The sequence below is a fragment of the Tribolium castaneum genome, chromosome 2 (assembly GCF_031307605.1).
Source record: "Tribolium castaneum strain GA2 chromosome 2, icTriCast1.1, whole genome shotgun sequence".
In the NCBI taxonomy this organism is placed as follows: domain Eukaryota; kingdom Metazoa; phylum Arthropoda; class Insecta; order Coleoptera; family Tenebrionidae; genus Tribolium; species Tribolium castaneum.
Window position 1 is genome coordinate 14181002 of NC_087395.1, and position 24394 is coordinate 14205395.

At 36.9% G+C, this 24394-nt stretch overlaps 8 protein-coding genes across 22 annotated transcripts; 2 read left to right on the forward strand and 6 right to left on the reverse strand.

Annotated features, from left to right (window-relative positions):
• Window positions 1-528: 528 nt before the first annotated feature.
• On the reverse strand, window positions 529-2002 carry LOC661824 (ankyrin repeat domain-containing protein 27). Its single transcript, XM_962048.4, has 6 exons — window positions 1860-2002; window positions 1481-1675; window positions 1262-1427; window positions 1085-1214; window positions 875-1025; window positions 529-826 (listed from the first exon to the last, which is right to left on the reverse strand). Exons 1-6 carry the CDS (start codon window positions 1880-1882, stop codon window positions 595-597), a joined length of 897 nt encoding a protein of 298 aa, XP_967141.2. The 5' UTR covers window positions 1883-2002; the 3' UTR covers window positions 529-594.
• Window positions 2003-2252: 250 nt separating this feature from the next.
• On the forward strand, window positions 2253-3089 carry LOC103314183 (transmembrane protein 17). The gene is made up of 4 exons (XM_008199392.3): window positions 2253-2386; window positions 2431-2534; window positions 2585-2698; window positions 2810-3089. Exons 1-4 carry the CDS (start codon window positions 2305-2307, stop codon window positions 3080-3082), a joined length of 573 nt encoding a protein of 190 aa, XP_008197614.1. The 5' UTR covers window positions 2253-2304; the 3' UTR covers window positions 3083-3089.
• On the reverse strand, window positions 3086-4021 carry LOC662689 (uncharacterized protein). The gene is made up of 5 exons (XM_015983188.2): window positions 3868-4021; window positions 3757-3812; window positions 3576-3694; window positions 3381-3531; window positions 3086-3330 (listed from the first exon to the last, which is right to left on the reverse strand). Exons 1-5 carry the CDS (start codon window positions 4019-4021, stop codon window positions 3148-3150), a joined length of 663 nt encoding a protein of 220 aa, XP_015838674.2. The 3' UTR covers window positions 3086-3147.
• Window positions 3857-24367, forward strand: Pgm2a (Phosphoglucomutase 2a). 4 transcript variants are annotated; one of them, XM_008199382.3, is made up of 7 exons: window positions 3857-3996; window positions 22214-22530; window positions 22577-22745; window positions 22791-23140; window positions 23188-23319; window positions 23368-24099; window positions 24147-24367. In XM_008199382.3, the coding sequence occupies exons 2-7, from the start codon at window positions 22220-22222 to the stop codon at window positions 24247-24249; spliced, it is 1797 nt and encodes a 598-aa protein (XP_008197604.2). In that variant the 5' UTR covers window positions 3857-3996; window positions 22214-22219; the 3' UTR covers window positions 24250-24367. The 4 variants fall into 4 exon arrangements, with proteins under 4 accessions (XP_008197604.2, XP_974005.2, XP_064210765.1 ...); XM_968912.4 differs by lacking the exon at window positions 3857-3996 and adding an exon at window positions 18596-18736; XM_064354695.1 differs by lacking the exon at window positions 3857-3996 and adding an exon at window positions 21644-21667.
• On the reverse strand, window positions 4206-5663 carry LOC662719 (uncharacterized protein). 2 transcript variants are annotated; one of them, XM_064354702.1, is made up of 5 exons: window positions 5507-5663; window positions 4853-4966; window positions 4709-4805; window positions 4520-4661; window positions 4206-4476 (listed from the first exon to the last, which is right to left on the reverse strand). In XM_064354702.1, the coding sequence occupies exons 2-5, from the start codon at window positions 4958-4960 to the stop codon at window positions 4263-4265; spliced, it is 561 nt and encodes a 186-aa protein (XP_064210772.1). In that variant the 5' UTR covers window positions 4961-4966; window positions 5507-5663; the 3' UTR covers window positions 4206-4262. The 2 variants fall into 2 exon arrangements, with proteins under 2 accessions (XP_064210772.1, XP_015838645.2); XM_015983159.2 differs by lacking the exon at window positions 5507-5663 and having other exon boundaries at window positions 4853-5113.
• On the reverse strand, window positions 5880-11906 carry fusl (fuseless). Of its 6 annotated transcripts, none has more exons than XM_008199391.3 (4): window positions 11557-11906; window positions 10108-10793; window positions 6505-6657; window positions 5880-6458 (listed from the first exon to the last, which is right to left on the reverse strand). In XM_008199391.3, the coding sequence occupies exons 2-4, from the start codon at window positions 10774-10776 to the stop codon at window positions 5976-5978; spliced, it is 1305 nt and encodes a 434-aa protein (XP_008197613.1). In that variant the 5' UTR covers window positions 10777-10793; window positions 11557-11906; the 3' UTR covers window positions 5880-5975. The 6 variants fall into 6 exon arrangements, with proteins under 6 accessions (XP_008197613.1, XP_015838663.1, XP_015838665.1 ...); XM_015983177.2 differs by lacking the exon at window positions 11557-11906 and adding an exon at window positions 10867-11275 and having other exon boundaries at window positions 10108-10822; XM_015983179.2 differs by lacking the exon at window positions 11557-11906 and adding an exon at window positions 10842-11138.
• LOC103314166 (uncharacterized) lies at window positions 12715-14166 on the reverse strand. Of its 2 annotated transcripts, XM_015983183.2 has the most exons (3): window positions 13946-14166; window positions 13536-13900; window positions 12715-13492 (listed from the first exon to the last, which is right to left on the reverse strand). In XM_015983183.2, the coding sequence occupies exons 2-3, from the start codon at window positions 13653-13655 to the stop codon at window positions 12734-12736; spliced, it is 879 nt and encodes a 292-aa protein (XP_015838669.1). In that variant the 5' UTR covers window positions 13656-13900; window positions 13946-14166; the 3' UTR covers window positions 12715-12733. The 2 variants fall into 2 exon arrangements, with proteins under 2 accessions (XP_015838669.1, XP_064210768.1); XM_064354698.1 differs by having other exon boundaries at window positions 13536-14166.
• LOC662808 (phosphatidylcholine transfer protein) lies at window positions 14303-21953 on the reverse strand. Of its 5 annotated transcripts, none has more exons than XM_008199385.3 (7): window positions 21794-21953; window positions 18528-18644; window positions 16103-16132; window positions 15863-16055; window positions 15614-15746; window positions 15300-15567; window positions 14303-15250 (listed from the first exon to the last, which is right to left on the reverse strand). In XM_008199385.3, exons 1-7 carry the CDS (start codon window positions 21806-21808, stop codon window positions 15185-15187), a joined length of 822 nt encoding a protein of 273 aa, XP_008197607.3. In that variant the 5' UTR covers window positions 21809-21953; the 3' UTR covers window positions 14303-15184. The 5 variants fall into 5 exon arrangements, with proteins under 5 accessions (XP_008197607.3, XP_015838670.2, XP_015838673.2 ...); XM_015983184.2 differs by lacking the exon at window positions 21794-21953 and adding an exon at window positions 21394-21532; XM_015983187.2 differs by lacking the exon at window positions 16103-16132.
• Window positions 24368-24394: the final 27 nt, after the last annotated feature.

The window sequence follows — 24394 nt, forward strand, 5'->3', positions numbered from 1 at the left end:
TAGAGATGTTTGATCACAAAAACATCCAAAAAATCACGTTAAATCGTTTTCTGAAGTCTTTAAAACACATTAAAACAAAATGTCGCCAAAAACCGCAACGACAGCAAAATAATCGGCTGTTGATAAATCAAAGAATTAAAAAGAGAAGTGTGCGCACGTCGATTATTTTTAAGTGAACCTTCTTTACTTTTAGCAAAATGTGTGACAGATTCCTTTATATTTACAGATTTCTTTGCAACTGACGCGACCTCTAAGCTGGAGCACACGAACTATTTTAGCCGTTTCCCCCCTTTGCCCCACCCCTCCCAGTGAACACATAATTTGTATACACTTTCAGGGGCCTGCGCAAAACCGAAAAGATTTGGTCGGTCATGCAGAAATCTGCGGTTTCGCGGTGGGAGAATTTAGTTTCAACCGTCGCCACCAAAGCGTCACCGCACAAATTTGAAAATTCAAAATCATTTTCAAAGTTTCGGCTGGAAATTAATGCTAAAAATCTAATAAAAAAGGAGGATATAAAACTAGATATTCTTATGTATCAATTAGTTTATTTTTCTAACATCACAATTAAACAATATCGTTCGTTTTATTTCATTAAAAAAGTTGATCTTCGCCTGTAGACCGTGTTATTAAATTCAAAACTCGTTGATTTGCTTCATCGATTAAAGTTGCCTTTTCTATTTTTTCTTCTCCAGGGCTGGACGTAATTTTCATGTATTCCTCCAAATCTAAACTGTTTTGAAAAAGTCCTTTCATAGGCTTCATAATATCAACATCCAACTGCATTAATCTATCAACAGCAGTTTCAAACGATTTAAATATATCACTAAAATATCAGTCAATTTAGTTCATAAAAAAGACGCCTAACACTTACAAAATTTCTCGATTTTCTTCTATCTTTAAATAAAAAGTTTTAATATAAAATAAATTGCTCAACATGTAGCGTAATTTCGACCTAAGAATTACCACCATAAGCACAGGCATTATGTCCTTGTTGTCAATAATGGGAATTTCAATTTCCTTATCTGTAATTATTAACAATTAAAAAAACCTAGTACATACAATAAATCAAGATGCAACTTACCTGACCTTTCTGAAATTACTGAAACCATCGCTGTCTTTATTTCCGCAAATACTAAATCGTACGTACTGCACAAACAGTTCATTTTCTCGTTGGGACTTTTATATTTGTCTATAACCGACAATTCCACAACCTAAAAAAAACATTACACGCATCAGTTAAAAAAATATTTTCAATTACGGCAGCACATAACGGGATACTATAATTATCATCAGCGCCAAATTCCCTTGCCGAGACGTTAATTTTGCACAAAAATGAGCACCGTTCGAAGAAATTTTCATCTTCTCGGAACAAATTCGCTTTAATGCATGGCACGACCAAATCGTGGATTTTATCAAAAATAATCCTTGAAATCACCAATGAAAGAACAAGTACAACAAATTGCCTATAAATTATTACCACTGGAAGGCCGCAAAGTTCCTGGGATTGTTTTGTTCCGGGAATATTTCTGTGTATAATTTGTAAACCAAGTCAGTTATTTTTGGTACCAGATCTGGATAATCCCCATGGTTGGGTAAATCCCACGAAACTATTTCTTCATCAATGTAGTCAAAAATGTTTTCGTGTGTTGATTTCACAAGCAGTTCTTCAGCTCTAAAATTATTTTAGCAATAAGTTTTCAGTCCAGTGACTCAACAATGACCATGCTATTTTTTATTTGTGATAATATAAAACTTTGTTTAAATTGTAAACTAGTAGCTAATAAATGAAACAATTCAAAAAAGATTAAAGGTAATAAATACGAAAGGTAAGTGGTGCTAAAATTAAAAATACTCACTGTTTTAAGTCTCGTATTTCCATATTTATTATTTCTGGTAGCTTGTATCACATTGTTTTAGGTATGTGTACTCAACAATAATGAACGACCTTCGTTGCTTACGTAATAACATTTTATCTGATAACTTTTCGGATAACCACTTGTTATTGTTTGAAGATTTTCCTCCGATACATATCTGTGATCATTTTTTTGTTAGCTTAAAACTTATGAGAATAACATCAATCGGACAGAAAGAATAAAGTTAAAAAAAATGCAAAAATAAACACCTGCAGTGGTCAATACCAGCAAATGTGGGGGATTTGATTACGGTTTCCAAGCAACTCAACCCCAAGTTAATACAAACAAAACCAGATTATCAATTTCAGGACATAAATGTCCAACAATCTGTTAACAATCAGAACATTAAAAATAATCTTGACCTTGTTGTTTGCTCAAAATATTCATTATGGATTGGAAGGAAACTGTGACGTCAGTGTCTGATAAAGTGTTTCCAGGCCTTTCGCGTAAAATCGATAATGTTGTTTATGGTAAAAACATGCCTGGTTAATTACGATTCCTTAAGGCTTTTTAGGTAACGAAGTTATGTCAAATTTGCCGCTGCAGATGTCGCTCTATTTCAACGTGATTTTCGCGCCATTTTGGATGGCCATTCTTGTGCTTTATTTAAGGAATACAGTAAGACTAACTACGAAAAACTACTAAATGACTCGAAATACCAATTCCAGTATCTCTGCTTTAGCGAACTGTACAAGTTTATTATCATAACGGTCATTTCGACAGTTTTCCTTTTGGAAATGTTAAGACTCTATTTAGGGTACAAGGGAAATCTTGAGGATAAAGTAAGTTAATGATAATAATTGAGTCGGCAGATGCAACCAATATTACACATGTGCACAGTTTGTTGAATATCACGGCCACTTTGCGGACGATTTAAATAAATAAGATTGTAGATTCCTGAACTGGCGGGCTTTTGGATGTTGTCCTTACTGCTCCAGTTTCCTCTACAAGGTCTTCTGTTATTCAATCCTAACTTCAAATTGCATGTTATAGAAATAATAGTGCAAAGTATCATGTTCGTGATGTTATGCATTCAGTTGGTGTCAAGCTATTGTGCTTTGAAATTTACGGCAGCGCAACAAGCAATTTACTTTCGCATTATGAAATTAAGATCAGATGTGACGCTTGCAGATGTACAAGAACGCTACCGAGTGAATAAAAAATGAATCTATACCAAACGTTTTATTTACAACTGGAAGATCAACAAATATAAAATTTCTAAGTACAACAACTAGACCCTATCATTCGTCTCGAGATCATGCTCTTGGTAGAAATCCACCAGCTTCTGAACACATGAGGACATCCTGAGCGTGAACTGTCTCATATCACGCAAAACGTGGTCCTCCTTGTGGTGCTTCTCGAGCGCGAGTTGGTAGAAAAGCTGTTGCCGGTTTGGGGTAAACCGTGACAAAATCTACAACTTGTTGGGATAAGCCACAATTTTTGAAAAAATGACGAAAGTACATTAAACAACTGAGACCCCAACCAGCCGTGGTACCGCTCCAGAGTCTCCTTGTACGCGTTTTTCACAAATATGGACAAATCCTGCGTGTTATTATTATTGTCGGAGTCATCGATCACAGACTGGAAGAAGCGCGAAATGAAATGAAGGGCTCTGAAACGATTTATGCATAAGTCTCCCAAAAAGGGGCTTTTTACCGCCGCAGCCACTGCAAAGCGTCCACAACAAGCAGTTGGCCCACATTTTTTTGTTTAAGTATCATGTCCTCTAGAAACTCGTAATTTTCCCGGTCTTCCTCATACTTGACTGTGATTTTCTGAAACAGAAAGTGCGGTTATGTGAGCTCTTATTACTTGGTAAAAGCACACGCAGACTTACCTTAATGTTCCCATTCATGTCATAGATAACCGGGGTAAACACTTTACCGAACCGTTCTAAAAAAGTGCGAAATCAGGGCCAAAAAAATAATTTTTTAGGTTATGTTCGCACCTACTAAAATGACAACTCCGGCAGAGGCATCCAAAAACTCCCGTGTTTTGATTTTCTGATCCCCGTCTTCGAGCAAATTTGGGAACTGGCCTGGAAGGGTCGAGAAGATCGTCGCGGAGTCTTCGGAAGGTAAGCCGCCGTTTGAAACTGACATTTTCGTTGATTTTGATATTTTATTTTGTTCAACACGGTCTAACGGTTGTTGTCTTGTGACGTAGATTTTACTGTCGTGCACAGATAAATAAATAATTACCACATTTTTGCATTTGGAAATTATACGACTGGGACTGCAGATGTTGCTACGGGAAAGTGGGTCGATAAGGTCGGGGGTTCACCCATTAATAAAATAAAAACTTTATTAATAACAAATAAATATTTTTTGTTACAAATCGCGCTCATACATTCCAGTTCTCTCGACACTTGTTGTTGCGGTCCCGCTTGCTGCCAGGGGGGCAGTTTTTCGGAATGTTGAACAAAGACAAGCGGTCGGTGCCTTTCAGGCACTCGACTGCCAAAGTTGTGGCATTCACGTCAAAAATCCCGCCGCCCGCCTCCACGGGGGGGCACGGGCCGTTGGGCTTCCCCATCTCGTAGCACTTCCCTTTGTACCTATAAAAAACAATCACGAATTCACCAAATTGAAAATAAAGACCTGGCGAAACCATCCTTGCACGGGTTGATCACACATTCGGGCACAACTTGGTTTCGCTTCAAGATCAGGTGGTACCCCGAGGCACAAGGGCCCTGTCTGTAGGCACTGAAACAACCATCCCGTGGCGGGTAGTAAATAAACCCTAGAAAACAAAATTAAACTCAGTTATTTTTCGGCTGTTGCAAGTACCGGGCCCGCAATCACAAATCCAGTCGTTTTTTTGGTTCCCCGGGTAGAGTAATTGGTTCTCGGGGCACCTGTCGGGGGCAAACAGTGGCACTCGATCCTGCAAATAAATTTTGTGACAAATCGCACAGTAGTAATTGGACTTACCGTTTTAGTGTCGGTGTCTAGTCTCTGTCCCGGACTTTCCGGAAACGCGAAGTCCTGGCAATTGTAGCCAACGATGGCGAACATTAGCAGTGAAAAAGATTTATTCATTTCGTTCTGAAACCAGTATCCGTTTTGTTGGAATTAAAATGACGGAATTATCGCGCAAAGGATAAATAATATTGACCTTTCAAGCATCGTAACTACGACATTCGGAGATTTGGGTCCACCTTATCGTAACACGATTTTCTATCAATTATTCATTGTGTATTTAGGTTGTCACAACAATAACATACGCGAAATGCGAGCTTGGAATGTTATTACAGATCGGAATTCTGTGAATTTAATTGTACATAAATAAATACAGAAATTGCACATTTTGTCTATTTGTTCGCACGAATTTATGCAAAATTTCGTGTTTTGCAAGGAAAAAAACGGCTTCTTCTCCGATTTACGTCACTAATAATTAATTGGTGTATTTGGAGTTTGAACAGGTTTGTTTTAATTAGTAATATTAACAACAAAAACGTGTGAACTGCAATGAATTGTTGAAAGAGCCATTGTTTGAATAATTTTTTTGTGGGCTTTTCGGGGATTAATAGAATTTTAACACTAGTTATTTGTTAATAATTATTAGTTTATTAGCGAGGACCTCACCTAGTAATTACAGACACTTCACTGCGAAATGATACTCCGCGTGTGGTTAACCGCGAGTCCTGCAGAACTGCCGGAGAAGAAGTAGAAACACGTTTTTACCTTGACTTGTTTCTGTTTGTTGGCTGTCATTACCCTACCGCTGGCATTTATTGGTTGTGAATTTTTCGAAATCCCTCTCGGTTAACGAGCTAACGAGATTAGCGGGTAATTGGTTGATTAGTTTAATGAGCAATTAACAAATTAGGAAGTGCCAGCATCCGCATTTAAGCGACTTCACGAAGCATTTAGTGGGTCAGGATGTCACTAGTCACCACTAATAAAATCATGCTGAGACTCTTTGATTGTAATTACGGCCGGTTTCCAAACAAAACAATCATTTTGTTCTAGCTTTATTTACATACTGGCTTATGTACATCTTGGCGTCAATAAATATAGCTGTGTATATAAAAAATGTAATATAAAAATCGGGTCAGACCTCGCCCTCTTTGTGGTTGAGGGCGGGCTCGTTTTGTACACTTATGATATGGTTGTTTTCGAAGGGCTTCACATTTGTCAATTCGGTTTTGTTCTGTTCACTTTGGAGTTTCTTTAGTTTTTGTTCTTGGAATATCAGTCTAAGGTAGTGGCAAGGGAACACAACACATTTCCCGGCGGGCTCTTCGGCGTCGATGTAGACTCCTCGGACGAGGAGCGAATTGGAGCATCCCAGGAGGATGAGGATGATGAGGCAGATCCAGTGCGTTATCCAGCAGCTCGCTTCCAGGTTGTCTGGCAGTAGGTAGATGTTGAGCAGATTCCAGATGCCTCTCCAGACGTTCACAGTCCCGATCAGGGATAGTATCAGGAAGACATCGGCCACCAACAGCCGGCTAAACCCGGTTATGCGGTCACATAACCATCTCATCAGCGGTTGCAGCATGAAAGCTATGGCCACAGCCGAGTAACCGACGATCTAAAACCAGAGCATCAGATTTGGCGAGAGAGGCCAAGTGGGTTACCAAGCTGCCCCAAGCCGAGAGCGTTTCGTTCCCCGGAAACAAGAATATGTCGATTAGGGCCCACGCCCCTCGCCAGACGAACACCACAAGAGTTCCGATCACTAATACTGAGAATAGGCAGTCGAGGATGTAGAGGGACGTTCTTTCGCTCATCTGAAACCAAATGCGTTTTTGATGACATTGCTTTCACGGTCATCGGGATTTACTAGCAATTTTCAGAACTGTGTGTTTAACAACAGGAAGCACACTTTTTGCTAATTTCATATTGTGGCATCGCGTCTGTTATGCAAGAGTAATCGCCGTTTTTTGACTCACCGCGACTCGGAACATGGTCAAGACCTCGAAATACCCCTTAACGGAGTCGGTGGCGACCGTGAAAGGGGTCGCCGAGACGTTCCGGAGCGCCCTCATGGCCGTCAAAGCGACGAAGCCGACGGCGGTGGCCGCGACAACGGTCAGGAGCTCGTTTTTGGTGTAAATATCCAAAAGCTGCCACGGCCCGCGCCAGCCGTTGACGCAAACGAACGCGAAACACACTGTGTACACCCTCGACGCCACGTAAAATAGGATCCGGTTACGGTCCGGATGCAAATAGGTCTCGAACGCACGCTGAGGCAGCGTAAATAGTAAATGCCCGACGATTCCGATCCCGGTCGAGATGCAAGAACTTATCAGGACGTCTTCGGGGTAGACGTAGAGGCCCATCAGCTCCCAGACGCTGCGCCAGTAGCCCACCACCAGGGGGGCGACCACCAGCGAGGAGAAAATCGCGTCCAGAATTGACAAAATCGCATAGTAGGGGGCGTTGTGGTGTGCCTTGAGGGTGTCCGGAAGGCCAGCGGTGCTTCCCCTCATTGTGGATTTTTGCGAGTTTTATTTCAACATTGCGTTTGGTGGTGGATTTTTTTGGGTGTAGCACACTTGTGTTTGTTTATAGGAACAATAAACAGTACTAAATCAAATCGGTGATAACAGTGGTCACCCTACATGTTTGAAATTCTTGGAGGGGATACCACGTGGTACAACAATTTAATTTATTGTTGCGGTGATGTGTTGCGTTTTACAAAGAGTACTTTGCTTCGGATTGCGGGGGCATTGACTAATTACGAGGATTGGACTTGGGATACCAAATTGTCTAAATGTGGGCAATTTCTCAAATTGCTGAAATTGGGGGAAATTGGCGACGTTTTGCCTTGTTTTGAATGTTATGTCACCGGTAATGAGCATAACAAAAATGCACACAATTCGTTATCATGAATTTTGCTATTATTTATTATTTGTGTAGAAAATGTGAATATTTTTCTGTAAATTGGCAATAACGATAATTGAAACTATTTTTTTTTTAAATGGCAGTTCGGGGGTATTATCCTTGATGCTTGGAAATTGCATCATTTTGGGTTAAAAATAATCCTTGCAATTATTTATAAACAAGAGTTTATGTTTATAAAAAGCGCAAGTGTAAATGTGTGTTCCGGCGATAATTGTTGAAATAATAATTAGCGGGGTGTACAGTGCTTAAAGAATTGACATGCAAATGTTCAATTCGATCCGGTAACTAATCGGATTAAGTGACGAACAATTTCTAGGAAGTTTATTGTCAACACTAACAAATAAATTTCATTTTTTATTTTTTTTGCAAATTATATTAATTCAAGGGGAAATAGAAATAATCAAAATAATAAAATGTTCGTTTAAGTTGTATTTGTATTAAAAGTATCAATTGATATAAATACAAAATAAAATGAGTCAATGACCTGCGATGGGAAGATTATTCATTGAGAATCAACTATTACTCATTTTATGAAAGACAGAAATAACGGGACTATACTTTTACTTTTTGACACTTTCAGCTTCAAAGTTGTAAATTATTCTGCTCATATTTGTATTAGAAGACTTTTAGATATTTTTTGCGTTAAATTTGTGTGTCTAAACATCCAAGTTTATGTTGAAAAATAATAAATTATTTGTAACAGCTAGTACACTGGTTTTATGTTCTTCAATTTATGAAAATACGCGTTAATACCACGTATTACGTTGCCTAAGCATTGGTGTCTTCATAAATACATTGCTTATCTTTGAAAAAAATTCATGTTACTTCTTCACAATGTCAACAAAATATTAGTCAGTAATAATAATTGGTGGTTTTCAATCATTTATAGTATCTTATGCGAAGAAAACCACCTGTTTATAAGAAGATTTAGAGAAAACGATTTAAATTTTACTGCAGAAGTAAACTAATTCAAGATATTATTTAGTTTGCATTACAACAAATCAATTGCGATTGGGTTATGATAATAAGTAATAAGTATTCTGCCCTTAACTTTTACTAGCAAAACCTGAAAGAAAAGTAAATTTTATGGTTCTTGACCATGGAGGTGAAGGAGGTTGTCCCCCTTTATCATATGTCTTAACCTCAGACGTACTGATTTTTTTTTGGAAATTTATGAAAACTGGAATGAAAGATTAAAGGAAAAAATTAATAAATCATTAATTAATTAATTATTGTTACAATAAATTACAAATCGAAAGTGCTTCTGTACGTTTTCTTTCTTTATTTTATTAATTAGGCCACAGATTACACTCAAAAAGTTGCTAATACGTTCACTGAATGTTTTTTGAGACACATTTGCAAAATCTCTTGTGATGAAAAATAGTGAATATAAACGGTATAAATTTACAATTTATTGATGAAATAATTCAAAATTGAAAACAAACAAACAAACATTTGTCGATATTTTAGTTAAAGTACCTTTAAAATATGTATCTCTTCCAGAAATTCTCAGTATTGACAAAGTACAAATAAAATTAAAATTAAAAAATATTTGAAGTAACTTGAATTGATTTTATGTTACCTCCTTAGCGATTTTTTCATTATTAATGAATTTAAAAATCTTATTTTGTTTCTTTTACAACGTAGAAGAATTACACTTTATTTATTTTGATAAACGCGTATTCAAATAGAAATTAGGATTAAGATTAAATTTGCATTTACCAGCTGTAAATAAAAAATATTTTCTTGTAATAATTAACATCATTTTAAAGGTTTGATGAAAAATAAACGGGACTCTTTAGTATTTCTGGTTTCCCAGATACGAATTTTACTTATCTTTTTTTATTATTTATATAAATGAATTAAATAAAAAAAATGGTAGAGAAGCTTTTATATGGGGTTTTTCTAGGGTTTTCTGGTTCCCACATACCTACTAATAATGTTACAGTTTATTTTATGAATGAAGAAAATTCAAAGTCCAAAACTCGTAATTTTTTTGTCCTTTTTTCTAAGCAAAAAAGTCGAAGCAACATGATTTTTTTTTAATAAGTAGGTGAGGGTGGGTGTTAGAAATTAAAAGCAATAGCCTGACGGTCAGTAAAGAAAAAAATAACTGCATCTTTTTATTTAGACACACTTTAATTACGCTCGCTTGCTGTTTCATATAAAATGGAATAATTTAAACGAAACCAAAATGTGACACACTTTTTCGTGCTCAGCAGCCGTGAAATTACAGCATATGGGTAAAAAGCATATAAAGTAATTCTTTAATTGCGTCTTTCTGTAATCCAACGCACTACATAGTAATCCGACAATAGGAAAAACTCCCTTACCTTCGTTTTGAATCTGTTCTGTATCACAAACGTCGTGTCCTTCCTGTCCAAGCAAAACACGAAAGGGGGAGCAACACAATTGCGAAAACTCCTCAAAACCATCAAGCTTATCCAACATCCTATTGTTCCAATGATAAGCCGTTCACTCCCCTTCTCCAGAACTCTTCCATCGGGCCCAAATCGCACCCCCAAGTAATAATCCATGAGGGCCCACTGCCCCCTCCAATGCATGTTTGACGACAGCGCAAAAACGTAAATATAAAATCGCGTTGTGACCATGTTCAAGATTTTAACTGCCAGATTCGGGCTTTTTCCTTTGACAATTTCGTAGAAACTGTCTTGGATCAGAGTGAACACCAGGTGAATGAAAGCTCCCAGAAGGAAGCTTTGCAAGGGTGGGAAATAGGTGCCGTAAATGTCCAACAGCATCCATGTTCCTCTCCAGAAACCCACAACGGCGGGGGCTAAGACCAGCAAGCATAATAGACTGTCGGAAATTCCAATTAATGGCTTTCTGACTTCCTTTTTATTTACTAGTGCGAGGTATTTGGACGGAAACGGTTTTTCGTCACTTGGGATGAAAAGTTTGGTTGCGGTGTCTTTAGTTTTGTTATCGTACAGTGTCAAGTGCTCATATCGTATGTCCTGGTGCGGTGGTTTTACTTCCATTTACGTTTTTTGTGGAGCTGAAAATTTAAGTTAGTTGGGCACAAACCTAATCATCAGATGTTTACTGTCTCAATACTGAATTTGGTTTACCTGTGCTCTGTCTTTTTCAGAAGATGTCATTACACCTGATCAAATAATCAAAAAATTCCGTTTGGTGTTGTAAAAGTGCGGTAATTAATTTATTAAACAGATTTACTTTTTAGCGTTTGCTCAGTGGATTCTAATTTCTTGTTAATCCTTGTCGAAAGGATAATTGCGGACTTTATGGTTCTACCTTTGGACCAGACAATAGAAAATTCTAATTTAGGTTTGATCTTCAGTGCTGGAATGCCAGAATTTGTTTAAAAAAGTCTGTATCTTTGTCTTAAAGTAAATGTTTTGATTTATTTTATCTGCAATAAAATATGTTATAAAATTAAGTCACATGGACGTTTTTTATTATTGTTGACGGTAATGTCAAAATATCTCCACAAATAAACCAAATTAGTACGTTTACAGCGAGTTAAAGGTGTAAACGGAAAAATTATTCTATTTTTGAACAGAAACCGGCTTATTTTTACTCACCCGTTCGTTTGATTGTTGCAAAGTTTATAAAATATTATTTCAATTTGCTTTCTTATTTGTTATCATTTATTACGCACCTTGCGTTTTGCGGAAATTACATTGGCAATTTATTTTATCAATCGATTTGAAAAAAATTCAAAAAAAATATTAACAAGGGGTTTATCTAACTCTGCCTCTCCCGAGGCTCTTACTTCGTGTAATAATTTTGGTACTCACTTAACTGAGTTTTAATTCTAAGATCCACTTTTCTTCTCGTCGACTTGAAGGAACTCAAATGTAACCAAAATAAATTGCGACTGAACTGTGAGTTTGCATTGATTGAAAATAAAATGTCCTTTTTCAAATTTGTTTTCGATGTTAGCATTGCTTATCTAGAAAGCACTAATGAGAATGGACAATATTCTTTTTCATTTTTGCTGATAAATATATCGCAAAAATGAACCGTTAGGTGCGGAATTACACGGTTGGGGCTTTTTGAAAAATTATAGATTAAAGTATTAAGTACTAAGTAGTACTATTACTACGTAAACATGTGTTTTTCAAAGCATTTTTACGTTTTATGCAAATTAAAGTGAGTATTGATACAACAATTAGAGGCAAACAGGTGTTGTGTCTATATTTTAATTCCTCAGTTCATTTGCATACTTCAGCTCAGAAAAAAACATTTTTTTGAAGAACAATTTTTGAATGTTACGTTTGAAGGCTTTTTGTTGTTATAGTTTGGTGTACCCAACCCTCGTCACACCTACATTTTCAGCCCATTATTGATTATGGTCTCTTTGGTGATCCTGAAAAGTGCACACAAACACTACTTTGTGACGGTTCCTTTTATAATTACGTTAACTCAAGTGAACTAATTATAATTACACTTACATTTATGGGGTAATGACATCTTATCAAAGCAAGTTATTAAACTTTAATTTGTAACAACAAGAAAAAATAACTTTGCGCAAGAAGTCTGCTTTGCGCTTGCTTACTACTAGAAATTTTGAAAATTGCAAGTGCAGTTTGTAATTGAAATAAATGTGCTGAAGATTTTGTGTGAGAACCGGAAAAGTATAAGAAACTTTGGTAAGGAAGTAGAGCCAAACGTTTGTACTCTTTTCGAGGTAGCGACAGTTTTTACGAATTCTGAGTGAAACTGCGACAAGCAGTAGTCAGTTACTTATGAATAGTATTAACCAGAATAAACCAAACACCGTGAACTAATTGGACTGTAAATAATTGTTATCTTCGAGAAATAATATTTTATTATTGTGGGCACAATGCAATTATCTATTGGTTTGTTTAATTAGAGCCGATTTTACTTTCCATGACAATCAATGGAAACTCACTTTAATTCACAATTTCTAGATTGAAACGTAAATGAAAGACTTGTAGATAATTAATCAATTTATTGTGCTGGGGTTGTTAGAACATTTCGATACATTTTGCTCTCCCCCTGTCTGAAATCATCCGGATACAAGTTCAAATGAATGACCATCTTCTTGTGCTTAGCTTCAGGAAACCGTATCTTCGACTGCAAGTTCTCGATCCTGTGGTTTATAAATTGCCTCAACCCTTGTTTCTCAATCTCATTTGGATAAACGTTCAAAGTCACCCTCAGCGGTTTGTTAGGGTTGTAAACCTCCTGCCGATGCGTGTTTTCCTGCGGGAAATAGGCTCTGGGAATTTGCGTCTTTGGCTTGAGATTGCTCCAAATCGGGGGAGCAAATCTCAAACTGGAGGTGGCTAAGAGGTTGACATCGCCCGGTTCTTGGGGCTTGTACGAGTAAAACGGGTCGTTTTCGTCGAGGCTGAAGTTTCGCGTAGTTCTCTGGTTCTGGGGCACGTTCCGGCTTTGGGACTGCGTGTACCGGGGGTGGAACCGGCCCCCGTAGCCTATGACTTCCTGGATGTTGTTGGGGTGCTGCCTGTGGCGGTAGTCGAGCTGGGGGTAGTGCAAAGTGGTGATTTTCTCGGTCGTTGATGTGAATTCCGCCGGCGGCTGTCCGCGGAACGTCACCCCGAAGGGCTTCGGGGGTGAGTTCTGGTAAAATTCCCGCTGGATGGACTGGGCTACGACCAGTTTTTCGGCGTTCGGGGACGGTTTCTCGATTGTTGACTCGATTTCTGGTTCCCGGTTTAGGAGTGTGGACACACCGTACAAAATCTAGGATCGTTTTGTGTGATTGTTTAAGCATGAGGTGACTTACCAGGAGCAAAAAGGGCACTGTGGTGATTATGATGAAGATGAATTTGATCGATCTCAGTTTATTTTCTTTGAGCTTTTCCTTGTATAAACCAAAATCTGAGGATGATGCTCTCGGGGACATTTTTCACTGGCTTACTTCTTGTGCGTTTTCAACGGTTGTTGTCACTGATATGTGCTCGAAAGTACTTTTGTCGTTTTGGTAATGCTTCTAGCGTGAACTAATTAGCTTGTGAACAATGACAAATAAGTGAAGAGTTAATCGTGCCATTATTACAATGAAGGTGCATGATGGTGAGCTAGTGCGTTTAAAACCGATATTTTCTTATTGAAAACCAATTCCTGTTTTCTCTTCAGGGTTTTAGAAATCTGGGTAGATTTGTATCAGTTTTGGTCTATTAAAAGTTTACGAACCGTAGAATTTCTGAATGAAATCGGTCAGGACGTCGAGGAAATTACGAGAGCTCGTGGCACATTTTATCTTAATCCGAATTAGCGCACAAAGGCGTTTTAACTTTAAGTATATTGCGATTTAAGCTAGTAATGGCTTTTTAAATTGCATCCTTTATTCCACATTGAAGTAGAATGGTAAATTAAATTATACGACAAAACGTTTGATGCATATCAAAACCAGCGGATGCCAAGGTTATACGCATAAAGCACTTGAGCGGATTTAAGACTTTCCATTCAAAATTTCCCATCTTTAATTACCGAGTGCACTTTTTAATTATAGTAATATTCAGTGGGAGTGGGTGGGTAAAAAAACAAACATTTAAAGAACGTTTTATTTATTAATTCACAATTTAACAAGAATATTTTACCAAATTAACATAACTTGTGCTCATTGAATGGTGAAAATAATCCCCGTTTTTGTAGAAAATTCATAATCAACTAATAGGGGTTTTGAGAGAACGGCTTAATTATGTTTTGATTTATTAAGAATCTGGCTTATCTCACGCGTTTTAACATTAGATATAATTAGAATTTTTACATAATACTAAGTGGCTATAAATAGAGTTTAAAACTATTAAATAATACTCATTATAAAATGTGACAAAGATTCCATCCAAAATATCATCTCGAGTGAGAAGTTTAAAGTGGTTCGAAAATTGTATTTTCACCAGTGCCGGACTGGTTGTCTAATAAGAATGCATTAATTGGTCTTTTAAATGATGTGTATTTAAATTCGGTTATTAATTAGCATAATTCTGATAAGGAAAATGATTTAAAGTAGATAAAATTCAAATATCAAAAAAAAACAAATACAATAATTGTTATCTTCTAATAAGCTCTGCGAATTGGTAAAAGTGCGGTCACTTTTTTTGTTTTCGGACACGTAATACTCTCAATAAATGCAATAATTTCTCTTTGATAACACTAACACCAAATAGGCCTCTCGTTTTCGTAAATATTTCTTTTAACTTCTATTCTACAAATTTACCCAACGAGGTATTAACAACGGACTAGATCTAAATATCAACTATTATCTCAAATACTATCAAAATTATTAAATTTCGAAAAATTGATCAGTTCTAGAACGAATTCTGTTCATAATTGAATACTAGTCTAGGCCCTAATTACCCGTCTGACTTTAAAAATTCGATTTCGTAAATATCCACATTTTTATTATTCGTTTTCTTACAAGCGTGCGATTTATTCGGTTTCGTCGTCTTCTAAGCAGGAACAGCTCAACGTCGTGTCGCTGCTCGTTGGCACACACTGAAAACACGAAACAGACAATCCCTCCAAACTCAGATTTAACCCTTACATCACTCATTGACACCTTTGGAGCGAGGAGGGTTAGTTCCGGGTAAACCCAAGGCTTGTCCAGGGGATTTTTCTGTCTCGATTTCCAATACTCGTACCCTTCTCCGGCCTTCTTCAGCTGTTTCACTACCTTAGGGGCGAATTTCTGCGTGATTTTGTTCACCAGCCAAATGGGGAGTTTTCCCCTGGGGTCGGTTTGGGAGATGTAGCCGAGAAAACACCCCTTCTCGAACGGCCGGACCACGAACCCCGTCAGATGTGAGATTGCTCTACAAATTGCAATTGATGGCTTGAAAGTGGTATTTTGGCACAAACCTGACAAAGCCTTTACGAGGGGGGTAGTCTTTGTGAAAGACCGAATGGTTGAGGATGAGCTTTTCGTCGCCTAAATCGAGCCAAGAGCGCTGAAGGACGAAGTCGCGGTTTTTTACAGGCGCTGGGCAGGATACTGAAATTTTTGCAATTCGTTATCAATCAGAATAATTACGCTTGGGTGATGCAACTTTAGCTATTAAAAAGTCACACGGATAAGGACAGATAAGTGGTAATTTAGCAGTTACTTACGGGCGTAGTAACCGACGTCATTGTTCGGATTGAGGTATCCTATTTCTACTGAGGCCAGCATGTGTTCATCCCATTCTTTCCTATAATCGGGGTCATGTAAGACATCGAACATGGTGTTTGCTGGTATATTATGGAAGACTGTTTGTACTTTGACCATTTTGAAGTTGCAACCAGGTGTCGTCTTGGTCCATACCTGACCGAGAAATAAAGTAAATGGCTTGTTAAGGGCATTTCACTCACAAAGTATTCTTGCATTTGCTTTTCCCCTTTCTATAAATAACAGCAAAACAGAGTAAGCGCTGAAAAAATAATGTTAGGGGTGAATTTTTCCCTTTTGTTTCACAGGGAATTTGCCAAAAGTGCTATTATACCAGACGGTCGGATTACAGAAAGCGAATTTATCTAAAATTTAATACCGTTTTGCTTTGTCAAATGTAAATTTACTCGCGAATAAAAATTTTATCCAATTAATTATTCTATAAAGCAGTCCTTAATCGATTTTAAGTAATAATCAATTAAAAATGAAAGCGGCAAATATATGGAATCGAAGTTAATAACAGTTTATCCTTTCACGCCTGTTTCCTAAATTTTAGTAATCCACAAACAAGAAAGTTTATCTACTAGAGCGAGTTGGTAAAGTCCATTATTTACCTCTAAATGTTAGAATTTTTTTTTATCATAAACCTAAAATTATTTTCAAAAATAAAGGCTGTTTCGGAAATGAGCTACAAACATAATTTTTTTTAATGGAATACTTTATATTATTTGCATTTTTGGATATAGCTTTTAAAATTAATGATTTTTACCTAAACTTTATTGGTCGATTTCGCTTAATTTTTGAAATTTATTTTTAACAAAAACACGCTCTTTTTAAAAATGTATTGCTCAAAAACTAAGATTCCTAGAAAGGTGATGTTCAAACTTTTAGGATATACCAGGTGGGCGCACCTAAGAAAAACGCGATTTCTAATTAAATAAAAAAAATGCATTTTACACGCCTTACTGTACGTCCAAAAGGTATTTCCCATAATTTTTTGGTAATTTTTACTTACAGAAAAAAAAATAATTAAGAAAAGTAATTTTCGACCAAATTGTCAAATTCTGAATTTTATACTAAATCACGCGTATTCACTTCAGGTAATTGTTTACGAAATTAGTGAAGAAATTTTTGAATTAAACGCACTTTTACATTTTAACTTTAAAAATTATTTTTATTTATGAATTGCTACTTGTGGCGTCGTAAATTTAGGTGACAATGTGAACTGTTGGGGTAAGATTTCGTTGGTATATTTCAATGCAGGCATCAGTTTTTGTCAATTTTATTGCAAGATTGTAAAGACTTCAAAAAGGTCGGCTACTGATAAGTGATCCTTTTGTTGGCAAATTGTACCATCTTCTAATAAATCACGCGTCTGGTTTGCGTCTAAATAAAAAAGACCGATTATTTAGCAAACCAAGTGAAAATTTACAATTCTGATACCAGGGTTTGATGGGCTAACAGGTATGGAATCACTTAGTCTAAAAACTTTGTAGCTAAGTTAACAGTTAGTGCCCAAAACCTCACAAAACTGCTCTACGACTTTATTTATTAACAAAAAAATTTAATAAAAATCGAGAACAGTTCTTATCAATGTACAGGCTGGTGTGTAAAATTTCAGGATTTTCATTTCATTAGCACCTGGTAGCTCACTGCAGTGATGAAAATAAAAAATAAGATGTTTGTTAAAATTTCAATAACTTAAAAATTTAAATAGAACAACTTATGTTGAAGAACAAAAAACGAAAGTTGTGGTGAATATTATGGATTATGAGGGACAATTTTTCAACGAACGCAATTTCCAAGTCTGTGTCTAAATGCAAAAAAGCGACTTTTTGTAACATTAACAACATTAATAAATTATTAATTTATTGGCTATCGGAAACTTGCACATATCTATTTGAATGAGTAATAGGTATAAATTGGAATAAGTTAGTTACATTAGTTAAATTTGTTTTTGGTCTTATTAATTTTTGAGTTTGTAGGAATAAATGTTATTAAACAGTATTACGTTGTTTTTGTTAATAATTGGAAACTTAATTTTGCAAAATGAAGTCTTTTCAGTTTTACGTTAGGGTGAAATTGGAATATTAGGAATTCTATAGTTTTGAAGCAGCTATTAGATGTAAGAAATTATAAAAATTTACAAATAAAATCGGTCCTTTAACTACTTCCGGAAATGCCACGCAAAGGCCGGTTAATTTGTATAAGGGCGGTACCCTAGCCTATGTGGAATAATTATTGTTGACTATAAAGTGCCAACTCGGAATTTTAACATTACAGTCTCGTAATTCCAGCTTTAAAGTTCTCGGCAACATAACTATGAACTCAAAAGTTTGAAGCTCTGCTCGTAAACTCAACCTCCTAGTATTGAACTTGAAAAGTTCGGCTGTAGCCGATTCTACGATCTCATGGAGAAAGGTGTATTAGAAAATTGGATTAAAAACAAGCCTTTTGCTTGAAAAGTGTTTAAATTTAGCGTACAGTCGCCGAAGATGGCGCATGTTCCCATCAGGCTAAAATCGACCCATTGCGCTCCAGCAGGATCGACTCACGCATCACCTTTCCTGCTCTGACTCACACACAACCACCCAATAAGCAAAATGAAAACACGTGCAAATTACATGCCTTAACGTCCTCTCCTTTGTCGTACTCGACCTTCCAGTGGGTGTGTTCGTCGACGAGCTTCTTCAGCATGTCGAAGTCGCTGTCCTCGGCTATTTTCACGACGCCCGCCTCCATTTCCTGCAACCACAACCACCGGTGAATGCGACGACACGCCGTCCGACGACGACCACTTCATTTTCTATTCTTACGTCGCGGCGCCTTCATCGTCCGTACGTATTATCTGGCGGCTCACGATTGTGTGTTGTGTTGTAAACTATCGATTGCGTTTCGAGCTTGTGGGATTTTTGTATGGCGAGGGTGTTTTACGGAGGTTCTGCGACACGGAGGCGCTGGGGGGTACTAAGGGAGTCGATATCATAAGCCGCCCCCGCGTGCTATAATTAATTATTTAATTTCCGGGACTGATACGGGCGTCGATATCGGCCTGGATAAACCGATTCCTGCGTGCGATAACGAAATTCTGACACATTCTAGGAGCCGCACTCATTGTTGCATTTTTCAAGGCAAGGATTAGGACTTATTTTCCTTTTGCGCTTGGGTGTGCTGACGTGGTGGAACAGTAACGTCCCATACAAATTCCCGGACATACCGCGGAAAAATAAATTGGCACATCGAATGTTTGGTGCATAAATTGCTGCCAAAGACACTCATTTTATTTGAAAAATTAATAGTGTTATAAGTATTCGGTTTTAAAGACAAGTAATCTTTATTACAAAATACTACTCGTACTTACTAATAAATACGGATTCAATGAGATAGTGTTGATTGTTATTAACATGCCGTTTGTTCTATATATTTTCTACTTCTTCCAATTAATACTCTAAAAAAATCTTGCAAGTCCTAATATGAGACACTTGAAAATTGGCTGACATACCCACAGATGTGCAGACACAATGAAGGGAAATGAAATCAAAAATGTTTTTGTGTGTTAGTTGCTGTGAATATAAAACCTAAAAGGACTTTTAAATTGTTTTTAGAGTTATTTTTTATTTTGATAGAAAATGTTAATTTGTTTAACAAAAAACTGTTTTAGAAAGTTTATGTTTATTTTTTATTTTGAATATTTTCGACTTGGTTTTCTAACATGAGAAGTCTCGTGCTGAAAATGCATACTATCTCATATTGGGGACCCTTTCTTTAAACAGGCAAATTTCACATATTCGACAAAATCAAACATTTAAACTAAAATATAAATTTAAATTGTTACCGCGTTATATGCCCTCTTCAGAAAACGTTCATTCCCAATGAAAAATATTCAAATTTAAAAAAATATGAATTTTTACAAAAAGCTGTCTCATATTACTATATTAGACATTTTCACCCTTTGTTGTACTAGGTGGGTAACCTTAACGCACACCTAAGAAAATCGCGATTTCTAATTAAAAAATAATAATAATAAAAGATAATAATTGGAAAAAAATAATTTTTGACCAAAAAGTCAAATTCTGAATTTTATACTAAACGCGTATTCACTTCAGATAATTGTTTACGAAATTAGCAAAAAAAAAACAATCAGATTTTGTATCAAACGCACTTTTACATTTTAACATTAAAAATTAAATTGGTGTCGTAAATTTAGGTGACAATGTGAACTGTAATTGGGGTAAGATTTTAAAATATTTCATTGGGATATTTCAATGCAGGCAACAGTTTTTGTGTAGTTAAATTAACAGTAAGTGCTCAAAATCTTACAAAACTACAACGACTTTATTTATTAACAAAAATAATAATAATAATAATCGAGAATGGTTCTTATCAATGTACAGGGTGGTGTGTAAAATTTCCGGATTTTCATTTCATTAGAAGTCGCGATTTTCTTGTGTGCGGACTAAGATTGCCCCACCTGGTACATACGACCAGTTTTTGCGTCACCTCAAATATTTTTATTTTTTATTCAAAATAAACCGCTTGATTTTCTTACAAAGTGCACGTATATTTAATTTAATTTTTATTTTAGAATTTTTATTAGATATGACTTGTAACCAACAGTACTTTTTTCTTGAGAAATTATTTTTTTTATTTTCATATTTGTAATTATTATTACATTATTTCTATCTTAAGTTTATAACTCAAAAACTGTAGTTTTTATTAATTTCAAAGTTTTTGACTCAATACACGATGTCCGGAAAGCTCCAAAAAATTTGAAAGTCAATAACTAAACTTTCAAAAACGCCCAACGAACACATTTTTTTTTAACTTACTAAGGGGATTAGAACACGAAATGTGGGTCTAAATACGGAATTGTTTTATTTTATCAGTCTTTACCAACAATAGGCACGAATTTAAATTTTTGAACTATTTTGAATAATTGTTGATATTTATTCATTCATAAAGTTGATTTATTAATCACTTCACTTAATCTGAAGGTTAATGGCACACTTAAAAAACTATCATGTTCTATTTTTGCCACCTATTAAAACGAAATATTCAACACTTCCTTCCAATTTAATGCAAAAACTTCGTTAACTTGAAAATTCGCGTCTGAAATTTAAAATTGAAATCACAAATAACTTTTGAAGCTCAATGATTAAAATAGCAACACTGGAACTAACCAGGAGTCAAACACTCCTATTGCTTTTGTATTCCACCCACAATGTTTACTATTCATACGACGGTCCTTGAAAAGAAACCGCAATTGTTGATACTAGAGCATTATTTGGACAATAAATTTTGACGATTTCGAGGCTGAACGCCAATTTTTCCGATCATAAAACTGAGTCATTGGTAGAAAGTGGATTAGAAATAGCTAAATGGTTCGATGTTTTTATTTACTTCGCCTTTTATGGTTTAGTTGGCATGACATCAAGCAAGACATTACGACGCTGGATTATTGGATTAATGACAATGAGAAAGGATCAGTGGTTACCTTTGCTTGCAACATTTGTTAGCCGAAACAAAACGCAACTAACTCGAAAATAGTGGCACATTTTTGTTATTAACCCAGTTTGACCCAACCAATTTATTGCGATATAAATTACTGCCATTGATTCAAGCGGTCTTTGTCAACAAGCAAATTAAATGTAAATAAATACCACACCCAGTATTGTTTTCACGTTTGACAAAATTGATTCAGCACAAGTCAAATCGCAGACCGCGAAAATGTCAGCACAATTCCAGCAAAACGCGAAACGTAACTGTAGGTAAATAAATAGAGTGTGTGCCAGCCGTTCGTGAATTTTATTAGCTCTAATTAGTCACAACTTACCTTATGATGGTACAGTGTTGCAGTTTTTGTGTGGACAAACTTACGCTCAAATAGCACTTACATTTTGACTTGACATTTTATTTTTTGACTGCGGGGAGCGACATTGTCACTTGTGCGTTGTATACGTTTGCTTTTATTACAGGGCCCGTATTTTATTTATTATCAGACGGAGATAAGACTAAATACTACCTAACTAAACTGAACATAGTGTAGCAAGTGACGCTTCAGTGCAGATGGTTTTTTATTTTTAGTAGTTATCTACCTTTCTTAATGATTCACTCAGGCGGGTTTCTAATTCTTGCAACATATTTTTAAACAAATATCTATTTTCCATTAAATAATACGTTTCCCAATCGTGTTGATAATTTTCAAAATTCTGACCCCACTCGAATCGAAAACATCTCCTTATCAATCAGTGATGCAACATTCGTATGTGGATCAGTATCGATTTCACACTATTACAGTGAGCATTCCATTGCAGTGAACAATGGCCCAACAGCTCGAAACGAAAATCCAGGAGTGGTTGAAATGGGACCGGAACGAGAAAACCTCCTCCGAAATCAAAAAACTGGCACAGGAGAAGAATTACGACGAACTGTCGAAAATTCTCCTCGATCGGCTGTCTTTCGGGACCGCCGGTCTGAGGAGCCGAATGGGCCCAGGTTACGCCGCTATGAACGACCTAGTTATAATCCAAACGGGTCAAGGGCTGCTTAAGTACTTAGAGCACTGTGATAAGGATTTGTTGCACAGGAACGGGATTGTGATTGGTTACGACGGACGGCATAACAGCAGAAGGTACTTCTCCTGTCCGAGTTGCCAGAATTATTTTTGGAAATTTAAGGTGGGCCGAACTAACCGCGGCCATTTTCCTACATGCTGGCCACCCTGTGCGGCTTTTTAGCAAGATAGTACCGACTCCATTTGTACCATTTGCCGTCTCGAAGTATAAAAGTGCGATAGGGGTGATGGTCACAGCTTCGCATAACCCAAAAGAGGATAATGGATATAAGGTACAATTGTTTGGTGGTCCAACTTTTGTTTAGTTCGTTTTCAAGGTTTATGGTCCGAACGGATCGCAAATTATCTCGCCGGTGGATAAGGACATCCAGAGAAATATTCTAGAGAGTTTGGTACCACTGGACACGTCATGGGACACAACAGTATTAAAAAGTGGCCTTCTAACAGACCCTCTCAGTGAAACTTTGAGAGACTATTTGAATGTGATCAACGACACGATTTTGCCGCAGCATCGCGAGCTTAATAAAAAGGCCGAGGTACTTTTCACCTACACTGCAATGCACGGGGTTGGTTATAATTACATTAGGCAAGTTTTCGACTTGATTGGTGTGACAATGGTACCAGTGGAGGAGCAAAAAGACCCCCATCCCGACTTCCCGACAGTAAAGTACGCATCTTGGGTTAAATTTTCAAGTGTTTTGACCAATTTTTCAGATTCCCTAATCCAGAGGAGGGCAAAAGTAGCTTAGATCTTTCATTTCGGACGGCAAACGAAAATGGGAGCCGTGTGATCATAGCGAACGACCCAGATGCTGACCGCATGGCCGCTGCTGAGAAAAATGCAAAGTACTTTACATAGTTGGAAAAAAATCTAGACTCACATGTGGTTTGTAGGACTGATGAGTGGAAAGTTTTCACGGGGAACGAGCTGGGGGCCCTTTTGGGTTGGTGGTGTTTGTTTTGCTTCAAAACCAAGTACCCCAGAGAGGATTTGCAAAACACCTACATGCTTAGTAGTACCGTAAGTTCGATGATTTTGCGCTCCATGTCCAGAAAGGAAGGGTTCAACTTCATCGAGACTTTGACTGGGTTCAAATGGATGGGGAACAAGTCGTACGAGCTGTTGAAGCAAGGGAAGAAAGTGATTTTTGCGTTTGAGGAAGCTATCGGTTTCTGCTGTGGTACTGCTGTTCTGGATAAGGACGGCGTTTCGGCGGCTTTTCAACTTGCCACTTTGACTTCGTACTTAGCGATGCAAAACAAGTCTCTGACTGATAAATTGGAGGAGATTTATGCCGAATATGGGTACCACGTGTCGCTCAATTCGTATTTTATTTGTCACGATGGGGAGAAGATTAAGAGGATTTTCGACCGCATGAGGAATCTGAACGGGAAGGCGTACCCGTCTGCCATTCTTAATAATAAGTATAAAATTACCACAATTAGGGATTTGACCACTGGCTATGATAATGGCCAACCTGACAATAAAGCCATCTTGCCAGTGTCTACAAGCAGCCAAATGATAACGTTCAATTTTTCAAACGGGCTTGTTTGCACGCTTAGGACCAGCGGAACTGAACCGAAAGTCAAATATTACACGGAAATGTGCGCCGAACCGGGAAATACGTAAGTTTGCAAAACTACAAATCTGTTTTGTTAATTTGTTGTTGCAGAAATCGGGAAGGTGTTGTGGCGACTTTAAAGGAAATGGTCGATGCGATTGTTGAGGAGTTTTTGCAACCGGTTCAAAATGAACTGATTCCAAAGTCGGACTAAAACATTCCATTTGTTGTCTTGCACCATAGATTAAAGAATTCTAAAATGTGATCACTTGATATACTTAAAATGACATTTTTGTATGTATTGTTTTAAAATATACACCAGTTAGTAGGGATTGCTGTTTTATTTCAAATCCAGAAAC

What these genes read in the sequence shown, in the direction of transcription:
- LOC662719 (XM_064354702.1), bottom strand. Translation starts at nt 4,960, where the DNA reads ATGAATAAATCTTTTTCACTGCTAATGTTCGCCATCGTTGGCTACAAT. An exon ending in GATTTGTGATTGCGGGCCCG is followed by an intron (nt 4,662 to 4,708) that starts GTACTTGCAACA and finishes TTTGTTTTCTAG; the next exon opens with GGTTTATTTACTACCCGCCA. An exon ending in TGCAAGGATGGTTTCGCCAG is followed by an intron (nt 4,477 to 4,519) that starts GTCTTTATTTTC and finishes TGTTTTTTATAG; the next exon opens with GTACAAAGGGAAGTGCTACG.
- LOC661824 (XM_962048.4), bottom strand. Translation starts at nt 1,882, where the DNA reads ATGGAAATACGAGACTTAAAACA. An exon ending in GAAATACGAGACTTAAAACA is followed by an intron (nt 1,676 to 1,859) that starts GTGAGTATTTTT and finishes AAATAATTTTAG; the next exon opens with AGCTGAAGAACTGCTTGTGA. An exon ending in AACTTTGCGGCCTTCCAGTG is followed by an intron (nt 1,428 to 1,480) that starts GTAATAATTTAT and finishes GGTGATTTCAAG; the next exon opens with GATTATTTTTGATAAAATCC.
- Pgm2a (XM_008199382.3), top strand. Translation starts at nt 22,220, where the DNA reads ATGGCCCAACAGCTCGAAACGAAAATCCAGGAGTGGTTGAAATGGGAC. An exon ending in AAGAGGATAATGGATATAAG is followed by an intron (nt 22,746 to 22,790) that starts GTACAATTGTTT and finishes TTCGTTTTCAAG; the next exon opens with GTTTATGGTCCGAACGGATC. An exon ending in GCTGCTGAGAAAAATGCAAA is followed by an intron (nt 23,320 to 23,367) that starts GTACTTTACATA and finishes TGTGGTTTGTAG; the next exon opens with GACTGATGAGTGGAAAGTTT.
- LOC662808 (XM_008199385.3), bottom strand. An exon ending in TGACGTCGGTTACTACGCCC is followed by an intron (nt 15,747 to 15,862) that starts GTAAGTAACTGC and finishes CAAAAATTTCAG; the next exon opens with TATCCTGCCCAGCGCCTGTA. An exon ending in CAAAGGTGTCAATGAGTGAT is followed by an intron (nt 15,251 to 15,299) that starts GTAAGGGTTAAA and finishes TCGTGTTTTCAG; the next exon opens with TGTGTGCCAACGAGCAGCGA.
- LOC103314166 (XM_015983183.2), bottom strand. Translation starts at nt 13,655, where the DNA reads ATGTCCCCGAGAGCATCATCCTCAGATTTTGGTTTATACAAGGAAAAG. An exon ending in CAGTGCCCTTTTTGCTCCTG is followed by an intron (nt 13,493 to 13,535) that starts GTAAGTCACCTC and finishes AAACGATCCTAG; the next exon opens with ATTTTGTACGGTGTGTCCAC.
- LOC662689 (XM_015983188.2), bottom strand. Translation starts at nt 4,021, where the DNA reads ATGTCAGTTTCAAACGGCGGCTTACCTTCCGAAGACTCCGCGACGATC. An exon ending in CGGAGTTGTCATTTTAGTAG is followed by an intron (nt 3,813 to 3,867) that starts GTGCGAACATAA and finishes GCACTTTTTTAG; the next exon opens with AACGGTTCGGTAAAGTGTTT. An exon ending in ACATGAATGGGAACATTAAG is followed by an intron (nt 3,695 to 3,756) that starts GTAAGTCTGCGT and finishes TTTCTGTTTCAG; the next exon opens with AAAATCACAGTCAAGTATGA.
- fusl (XM_008199391.3), bottom strand. Translation starts at nt 10,776, where the DNA reads ATGGAAGTAAAACCACCGCACCAGGACATACGATATGAGCACTTGACA. An exon ending in AGAACAGATTCAAAACGAAG is followed by an intron (nt 6,658 to 10,107) that starts GTAAGGGAGTTT and finishes ATTTGGTTTCAG; the next exon opens with ATGAGCGAAAGAACGTCCCT. An exon ending in TCTCGGCTTGGGGCAGCTTG is followed by an intron (nt 6,459 to 6,504) that starts GTAACCCACTTG and finishes CTCTGGTTTTAG; the next exon opens with ATCGTCGGTTACTCGGCTGT.
- LOC103314183 (XM_008199392.3), top strand. Translation starts at nt 2,305, where the DNA reads ATGGATTGGAAGGAAACTGTGACGTCAGTGTCTGATAAAGTGTTTCCA. An exon ending in AATCGATAATGTTGTTTATG is followed by an intron (nt 2,387 to 2,430) that starts GTAAAAACATGC and finishes AAGGCTTTTTAG; the next exon opens with GTAACGAAGTTATGTCAAAT. An exon ending in TGCTTTATTTAAGGAATACA is followed by an intron (nt 2,535 to 2,584) that starts GTAAGACTAACT and finishes TACCAATTCCAG; the next exon opens with TATCTCTGCTTTAGCGAACT.